Source organism: Chinchilla lanigera, unplaced genomic scaffold, assembly GCF_000276665.1.
Source record: "Chinchilla lanigera isolate Chin_1 unplaced genomic scaffold, ChiLan1.0 scaffold00110, whole genome shotgun sequence".
Lineage (NCBI taxonomy): Eukaryota > Metazoa > Chordata > Mammalia > Rodentia > Chinchillidae > Chinchilla > Chinchilla lanigera.
Window position 1 is genome coordinate 2,094,162 of NW_004955511.1, and position 10,178 is coordinate 2,104,339.

A 10,178-nucleotide genomic window follows, 5' to 3' on the forward strand; every position below is an offset into this window, starting at 1 on the left:
TTCTCCACTGCTGGTGGGAGTGCGGATTGGTGAAACCACTATCAAAATCAGTGTGGAGATTCCTCACAAACCTAGGATGAGAGGTCCCACTTAACCCAGCTCTTCCCCTTCTGGGTATTTTGGCAGAAAAATTAAAAACATCATACCACAGTGATATATGTGGTATATATGTGCGTATATATATGTATATATATGCACGCATGTTTATAGCAGCACAATTTGTCATAGTTAAATCTTGGAAACAACCCAAATGACCATCAACTGAGGAATGGATTTTTAAAAAGATGTGGTACTTTTTATACAATGGAGTATTACAAAGCTATAAAGAAAGATAAACTCAAGGCTTTTATAAGTAAATGGATGCAACTAGAGACTACACTCATAAGTGAAATAAATCAGAACCACATGTGTAAACATCATACTGTTGTCTCCCTAGTATAAGAACCTGAAAGAGTAAATAAAACCCAAAATGTATAATAGATATTATGAAAGAGAAAGAAATTGCTCAAAGGAAGGAACAACTGGGCTGGTAATCTGAACAACTAATTTGAAGGCAACAATATGCAATTTAACAATGATTGGTGAATCCCCACCATCTTGTTTGGTGAAGCTCTGTATTGTTTCTAATGGATTTTTTATTATTTTTTATTTTCTTTAATGGTTTGATGAATCTTGCATTCTTACATCAGGTAATCTGAGCAATTTCATTGATGATAACAATATGTCATTTAACCACCACTGTTAATTACTATCATTTTGTTTTGAAACCCTGTATCATTTTTATTGTTTTTGCTTTGTTTTGTTTTTGTCTATGTTGTTATTTTATTATTTGTTATTCTCTTAATAATAACAAATATTTTTTAGAAAACTCAATGTCTCTTATCACATGAAATATTTACATACTTTGAAAGCAACTGGGGTAAATGTTGTCTTTGTGTGCAGCCAATTTTAAATGCATAGATTTTTAGAAAAAAAGAAGAAGGAATATAAGAATAAATTTTCAGTCTATAAACAAGAGCTGATATAATGTTATAAAATGTGTTGATACAAATGTATCTATATTTGTCACACTAGAAACAATATGTCCTTGAATTTAGGTTACTATTAGATTTACTTTATAGAAAGATTTGTGCTTTATTGATTATAATGACAAAGAGATATATTTATATCCAAACACCACAGGTCTTCTGATAATAAAAAGATGTTCAACCTGATTTGTGACTAGAAAAATAGTAGTTAAACAAAAAATAAGTGCCCTCTATAGAAAGGGAAGTAAATTTTTTAATGGTCCTCTCTAAAGAGCTTGAAGTTTTTCATTCAAATATCACAAGTGATCATTACATTCTGCCTTTCTATCTAAGCCCCAGGAGCCTCAGGTTCTCTGGGGTGGGGATGATGGATCACTTAGGCCCCAGCTATAAACTCCCTGATGGGGGAAATCGCAGAGAAACCTTGGAGAGCAATCAGCTGCAGCAACTGCAGAAGAAAATATGGAGACCACTGCAGTGTAAGTAAAGCAAAGACAATCCCACTGCCAGCACTGGTGGCAGCAGGTGCAGGAGGCAGCAGAGTAGGTGAGAGGCAGGGCCCAGCGTGTTTGCCCCTGGCCAGGAGGACTCAGCTGCCCTCCAGCGAAGGAACGGACATGCAGTGAGGTGGGAGGGGGCTGGGAAGGAAGGGGAAGAAGCGCATTATTGAATGACTCAACCATTTGCTCACTGGATCTATCCTATGTGCCTTCCGAGGGACATCGGCGTGTGTGATTCTTGCTTTCTCGATAATCATCTTGTACTCTGCCTTGCTGAAGTCACTTACAACTGTAGATGATGCGGGGAGACCCCTGGGGTCTCCACCACAATATCTGCAACTAATGACTGTTGCTTTTTTTCCCTTCCTGAAATATGTGGCTTTTCCCACTTTTCTTCCATTGTTTCACCGACTGTGTCAACCAGAACAGTGATAAACAGCAGAGATGAGGGGGTATTTCCCCTGCTTCTGATCTTGGGACACAAGCATTCCACGTCTAGCCATCAAGGACAGTTTTTGTGGATGTTCTTCATCAACCTGAGGCATTATCTCCTATTCCTAGTTCTCTGAGCTTTTCCTTAAAATCATAAGCCAGTACTGAATTTTATTAAACCCCTTTTCCATAAGCATATAATCCTGAGATCTTTTCCTTTGTATTTTAAGTATGGAACATTACATTTATTACTGTTCTTGTCCTGGATAAGCTTTTTACCCCTGCAGTGAACCCATCTTGGCTTTGCTAAGTAAATTTCTGTGTGTATCCAAAATATATACTCTGCTGTTTTGTAAATCAAGTGTGATATTGAGCAATAGCTTTCTTTTCCCATGCTGTCTGCATCTAGTTTGTTTTCAGAGTGGTACTCGATTCACAGGATAAGTCGAGAAAAGTTCTTTCCAAATAGTGTTTAATTCATCCTTGTTTTTCTGAATTTGCCAATAATTTTTTAGAAGAAGATTTAAATTTATGAGTGCAGTTTGCTTCTTGAGCAGATGCCTATTCAAATAATTAATTTCAATATTGGGTTATTTGAAAAACTTTGTTTTACTTTTCAAAGAATATATGTCACCAAAATTTTGTGTGGGTTGCTCACAGAATTCCATTGTCAATCTTTCGGTGCTGGCTGGGTATGAAGCGATCTATTTATTCCTAGTTTAACAATTCTTACTTTTCATTGTCAGACATACTAGAACTTCACAAATTTTATTGGTATTTTCAAAACCAACTAATCATTTCATCGATTATTTTTCTATGTTTTTCTTCTGTTGGATTTCATTAGTTTCTACAGCTCGCTTTACTTCGCACGTCTTCCACTTGTTTTAGGTAAACTTTATTCTTCTTCTTAGTTTCTTGAAGGTGGGAGCTGAGATGATTGATTGGAGACTTTTATCTAACAGAAGCATTTGGTGCTATGCACTGCTCTTCCCACTGTGTTCAGAGGCATACCGACAGCTCTAGGATCGTTCATTTCCTCTGTATTCAATTCAACATGGTTTTTTTATTTCCCTCGCGTCTTCCTTACTGGCCCAAGAACTATTCAGAAATGAGTCGTTTCTCCTGCCAGTTCGCAGAGCTTCCTGCCTTCTTCCCGTTAACGACCTCTAGCTGATTTCAGTGTGCTCATCAGCCATGCAGCACACCATTTGAGTTATTCTAAGTTGATGCTAAATCTCTGTGCTGTGGGATGTGTTCTACCTGAAACTGCTTGCCAGTGCTGTTTGGAGGCAGTGTTTTCTTAGTGTCATGTAGACCCTATTGGTTGAGAGTGTTGAGGTTTATATTTTTGCTCACGTTCTGTCTTGATAGTGTATTAATAACCAAAAGAAGAAGCATTGTCCAGTTAAAATCATGAATTGTTTTTTGCTACCTTAATTTTTAACAGATTTTGCTTTATATTTATTGCTTTTCTCTATTCTGGCGCCCTCACATTTATGGCTATTTTTTTCCTTGGTGAACTAACCCTTTTGACATTGTATAATATCCTTCCCTTTGCCTAATAATTTTCTTCATTGTGAAGTCTACTTACATAATATTAATAGAGAAAGTCTTTCACTATTATGATTAATGTTTAGATGCTATGTTTTCCTTCCTTTCAATTTGACCTACAGAATATCATTATACTTAATTGATTTTCTTGTACACCACATAAAATACCATGTTTTTCTATCCATTCTATCAAACTCTTTCTCCTACTTGGATTAAGGAAGGGGTCCTAGAACATAGGGAAGATAAGGTAACAGGGAAACACAGATAAATTCAATACGCTTTCATTCTCTGGAGGTGCTATATTACATTTGAATGTTGAAGGAAATGCAAAAAAACACTATATACATGTAATACCTACAGCAACTGCTAAAATAATGATACAAAAATAACACTGAGAGTATTTAAATCAAAACAGAATTCTGAAAAATGCTCAAATGATTCACAGAGAAGCAGGGGAAATAAAGCAGATAAAAAAAGAGAAAAGACAAACAACAACAACAGAAAAAAATTGAGGCTGGGAATATAGCTCAGTGGCGTAAGCGCCTGCCTGGCAAGCATGTGGTCGTGAGTTCGATCCCCACAAAAAAATAAAAATAAAAATAAAAAATAATATACCAGGTTAGAGCTTGAACGTATCAGTGACACATAAAGGGTAAATAGTCTTCACTTTTAAAATAATGAGTCATGAATCCTAAGTGTAAAAGTAAAATGCAATGAACAAAGTTTATAAGTTAAAAGATTCACACCCAAGAAGCGTCAGTGTGTAATAGCTAAGGAGCGAGATGTGTGTCTTTCCCACTCTTTCTTCATGAACAAAGAGAATGAAAGCAACAGTGTGTCACTGGGTGAAAAAGGCTTTAATTGCCAAAAAGGCCCAGAGTCTGAATATTGTTCTACAACCTGCCTTCTACTTTGACAATATGACACAGATGCTTTCCCTTTTATCTCACTCCTTTGGACCATGCCTTGATCCATAATGTGCACCTGCCGTGATTTCTTTAAAGTTACTTCCAAAGTTTTGTTGCTAGATGTCCAAGCACAGTGCCTGACATGAGCTTCTCACAGGTTCTGTGACACCCATTTCGCAGACAAGGTAGCAGGGAGCAAAGGGCCTCATCTCTCATCTCCATGAACTGGCAGGAGATAAATTCTAATCCAGGGCCACAAGACAGTAAGATGAAGGTTCTGGAGCACCGGGAAAAGTGTACATTAAGCTGAATCAAAATATTCTAGTAATGAACCATTTCCTTTATAGCATTCATTTAACTAGGAAGCAAAATAACCCATAGCACGTCCATGTACCCTCAGCACGCAGATACCGTCAGTGAGATGGGAGAGGAGGCCTCCAAGGTTTCCCGCATGTTATATAATTTTATTGGACTTCGAACTATTAGAGCAAATTGGTATGATAAAGATCAGTTCCATTTTTCTTAACTCTGTTAAGATTCCACTTTTAATTACACCCGTCTCCTACTCTAGCTTTCTCTCAAAGTGCTTCTCCCCACTGGGTGAAATTCCTCAGAAGAGCTCCGTTGCATTTTCCAGCACAATTACCTGAGGAAAGAGATTGTGTATTCTTGTTTCTTCTCAACTTCCACTAAGTAGTGCAGTGAGCCATTGGTGTCTTGCTCCATTACTAATGTTACCTCACACTGCTTATTTCTCAAGAAGTTAGAAAGAATCAGAGAAGTCAGTATCAACACCTGGCTGAGTGTGCTGACCTCCCATCACAAGGGCACATTCTTCCTGACCTTCTCTATGAAGGTGCAGCTCTGCTTATGGCTAAGATCTAAAAGTAAAGGAGCACTCAACTGATGTGCTCTCGCTATGTTCTGTTCCTCCAAGGACAACTCTTTTATTATGTAATCACTACATGTATGAGATGCATAAAATTCTATGAAGAATGCTAAGGACACATATTTAGTCATTACATAATTATAGAATTCCAAATAAAGATAATAGCCTATTAAACTCTCTCAAGTATGTTTCAATAATTACTCTCCCATTTATCCTCTGTGGAAGTAACAATGATATATCCTTGTGCATACTTTCATACATGCACACATGTGCACACTCAGGGAGATTGTGAGTTTTCTAAGATGCTCCTTTTCCCCTGAAGTTTCTGCCTTTTCTCTGTGGCCTTTCTTCTCTCCTCTGTTCTTCAGTTGAGCTGAATATTTTTATGTTCACAGTGATAAACCAAGGAGGCTCTGATGTCTTACATCAGCCCATTATAACTTGTAGCTGAGGGTTATAAGCAATAAGTAGCTCTTTAGATGGCCTTTAACCAGCCATGCTATTCTAATGCTGCCTTCCTCCCTTTCACAGTGTACGCATCGGCTCCTGGAGACCTGCAGCATAAATGTAGTAGATTCCAAGCCTTCCCTATTGCTGCCCCAGGTACTGCCTTTGTACTGCTTTTGTACTGCTCTATACCATCCTCCATTTATGTCTTTTTTAAAAAAAAAAATTATTGCATTTTATGATTGGTCATTGTTTAAAATAACACTAATGTCATGGAAATAAATCCTTGAATCTCAGTGACATAGAACACTAGAAATTCTCAGTCCCATTAAGTGCAGTTGAGGAAGGCTGTAGTTGGCAAAGGAAATGCTGAGGATGTGTACTGGAAAGGTGTGTGTTGGACCCTTAATCCCAGCGCAAGAGAATCAGGAGGTTAGAGGTCAGGAGAGGCAGATCCCTCAAGACCGCTCAGTGTTACGACAATGGTTATTTGAGGTTCTTTGTCTGGAGAGTGGTTTTGTGAGGAAAGCAAGCTGAGCCATCCTCACACAGTTCTCTTCATCTCAGGCCCTTCTGCCTTTGTCCATGGGATGAGGCTGGAAGAACCGCCTGGCCTGCGCAGTGGTGCGGCCCTCCATCTTGGACTCCCCAACCTCCAGAACTGAGCCAAACAAATTTTTGTGTATGAATTGCCAAGTCTGGTACAATGCTGTAGCAACACACAACAGACTAAGACAGTAATCCTGCCCCGCAGAGCCGCCGAAACCCAGCTGGATGTGGACTGCAGTAAGCAACACAGCTCAGGTCACCGGGCTTCACCAGTGAAACACAGAAGGACGAAGGTTCTGGAGCACTGGGGAAAGTGTACATTAAGTGTACATTGAATTTGAATTTCAGACAAATGGCAAGTGAGTCCTCACTGTTAATATTTCTCAGGCAACACATAGGTGAGATTCATACTAGAAATTCTCGTCTGAAATTCAGACTTTGACTTAGTGTCCTGCATGGATCTGTCAACCTTAACACATGACTTTGACAGTCTCCCTGAAAGTCAAAATCCAGCACACTAGTATTGAAGAAAGGGGACAAGAGGCCGTATGGCTCACTGCACAGGGAAAATGGGGAGCAGCCTGGTTCAGGCCCCGATGGAGCACACATTACTGTAGTCACTGCTCCACTGGATGGAGCTTGATGTCGTGACCACTCACAAGCAAGTGTGGTGGAAGTGTGGTCCACAAAAGAACAGACATATAGTGCATTGATCCACAGAAAATCCATTTCTTCCACAGCACGAGACCATCATGTTACTTATCCACAGGGAGCAATGTTGAGGAACACGGAAGGATATTTAGGAAGCAAGACACCAAATAGAGAATTCTAGGACTGATAAAAATTATGCATTAATGCATTTCAGCTATCCAGGTAAGAAATATCATCACTCAGAAAAACGAAGACATTGAGAATTTAAAATAAGCTATCATTATATATTAATGATAAACCATGGGAATTTTTAAGCTAGTCGCTAATCACTTCCTATTGGAAAATGCAAGCATTTTTCTCTCACCTGTGTAGAACATGTGTATAACTCAGAAAATTCTTCTTGCTGCAATATTAAGTTGAAGACCTTGGGCTGGGGATATAGCTCAGTGGCACAAGCGCCTGCCTGGCAAGCGCAAGCTCCTGAGTTCAATTTCCGGTACCAAAAAAAAAAAAGTTGAAGGCCTTGAACTAGAATTAAATGATAAATTGGCAAATAGCTAACAAAAATAGGAGGCTGCTGAAAAAAATACAAACTTGTGTCTGAATGTTACCTCATACAAGTATAAATATTATTTAGGTATATGGGAAAAGTACAATAGTATATTTTTTAGAGTCACACATTAAAAGTATTGGCTTGTGACATTTTATTACAAATGAATCTATGACTTGTATACACTGTTTATGTGGTAGCTTCTTATCAAGAAAATAACATGAACATATAAAAACCAAAAGTATTTTGGTCGACCCATAGTGAACTCACTAAGAAAAATATCAGGAAAGCAATTTCATTCACAATAGCTTTAAAAATTTTAAATATCTAGGCATCTACCTTACCAAGGAGGTAAAAGATCTCTAAAACGAAAATTGCAGAATTCTGAGGACATGGAAGCAGACACTAGAGAAAAGAAAGTCCATCCTTCTTCATGGCCATATTACCAAAAGTAATCTACAGAGTCAGCACGATTCTTATTAAAATACCAACAACATTTCCCACAGAACTAGAAACAGCAGTCCTAAAATTCATATGGAATCCTATTTTTTAAAAGAATATTTACAGCAATCCTGAGCCCCGCCCCCCAGAAAAAAACAATTCTGGAGGCATCAAAATAACAGATTTCAAGTTATCTAAACAGCCATAGTAACAAAACCAACATGATACTGTTCCATAAACCAACACAGAGACCAATGGTCTAGAACAGAAAACACAAACACACACTGTGTACCTACAGTTCTTTGGTTTTTAACATAGGCACCAAGAATACATGCTAGAGAAAGAGGCTGTTTAATAAATGCTGGTGGGAAAGTTGAATATTCACACGCAAAATATAAAACTAGATTCCTGTCCCTTATTCTGTATTAAATCAAATCAAAATGGATCAAAGACCTAAATATAAAATCAGAAACTTTGAAACTGCTGGAAAATACCATAAGGAAAACACTTGAAGCCACAGATGCAAGAAAAGAGTTCACAAGCAGGACTCCAATAGCACAACAAATGATACCAAGAATCGATACATGGAATCACATCAAGCGAAAAAGCTTCTGCACAGTGAAGGAAACAACAGACTGAAAAGGCTGATCACTAAATGGGAAAACAGTCTTGGCTAGCAGCTCTCTGGATAGAGGACTAGTATCTACCATATACAAAGAGTTCAGTAGTTATTGAACCATATATTCTCAACATACAATAAATCTGCTTGAATTTGGGAGAATAATATGAATTTAGTTTCTCACTTGAATTTTAATCCAGCTTCCACAATATTTCTTATACAATGAGAACTTAATAAACTCAAGTTACTGTCCTGTGAAACTCAGAGGTTCTACTTTGGTGTTTGCCTATACTTTTTTTGTTTGCCAAAAGCATTACAAAGTATCACAATATTATCGGGAATTTTTAGCATTGTGAAATAAAAAATCCCCTAAGTTACATTTATGTTCTTAAAAGAAAAGAAAATAGGAAAAACTTATTTGAAGAAAACAAAAATAATAAATCTGCTTGCATCTTTTACAAAAGCTAAAGTCAAAAACAGTGATGTGAAACAGTGATGGGAAATAAGAACCTTTTCTTTCAGGAATCTCAAAAGATTTCCCTTCATTTCCTGGTCCTTGCCTCCATCCTGTCCAGACGTTTGGTAGCCATGACCAAAGAAAATGGCACCGAGGTGACTGAATTCTATCTTCTCGGATTTGGTGGACAACAGGAGTTCCGGTCTGCCCTCTTCATTGTATTTTTTGTGATCTACATGACGTCCATGGTGGGTAACACTGGGATGATCCTGCTCATCAACACAGACTCCAGACTCCAAACACCCATGTACTTCTTCTTGCAACATCTGGCTTTTGTTGACATCTGCTACACATCTGCTATCACTCCCAAGATGCTCCAGAACTTCATGGTAGAAGACAAATGCATATCATACAGAGGATGCCTACTGCAATTATTGGTGTATGCGACATTTGCCACCAGTGACTGCTACCTCCTGGCAGCTATGGCAGTGGACCGTTACATAGCCATCTGTAAGCCACTTCACTATCCCATAATCATGTCCCGAACAGTCTGCATCCTGCTGGTAGCTGGCTCTTATCTCATGGGATCAATAAACTCCTCTGTACAAACAGGTTTTACCTTTTCCCTGTCTTTCTGTAAGTCCAACCACATTAACCACTTTTTCTGTGATGTTCCCCCAATTCTCACCCTTTCTTGCTCCAGCACTGACATCAACATTATGCTACTTGTTGTGGTTGTGGGATTTAACTTGACACTCACTGTGTCGGTCGTGATCTTCTCCTACATCTGCATCCTGGCCACCATCCTAAAGATGTCCTCTGCTGCGGGGAGGAAGAAGACCTTCTCCACCTGTGCCTCCCACCTCACCGCTGTCACCATCTTCTACGGAACCCTGTGTTACATGTACTTACTGCCTCCTTCTGAGCACTCCCAGGAGAACATGAAAGTGGCCTCCGTATTCTATGGCACTGTGATCCCCATGTTGAACCCTCTGATCTACAGCTTGAGAAACAAGGAGGTCAAAGAGGCTATAAAAATGATAGCCAAGAAGTTCTTTTGATTACATGAAAATTGTTAAAATTCAGTATCAAGCAAGATGTGTTAACACAATTTACTTATTCTAAAAATGCCATCATTTAGCTTTTATTTTTTTTT

The 10,178-nt window shown here is 38.5% G+C and overlaps 1 protein-coding gene across 1 annotated transcript; it reads left to right on the top strand.

Annotated features, from left to right (window-relative positions):
* Window positions 1–9,153: 9,153 nt before the first annotated feature.
* LOC102013196 (olfactory receptor 5AK2-like) lies at window positions 9,154–10,083 on the top strand. Its single transcript, XM_005407983.2, has one exon. The coding sequence runs from the start codon at window positions 9,154–9,156 to the stop codon at window positions 10,081–10,083; it is 930 nt and encodes a 309-aa protein (XP_005408040.1).
* Window positions 10,084–10,178: the final 95 nt, after the last annotated feature.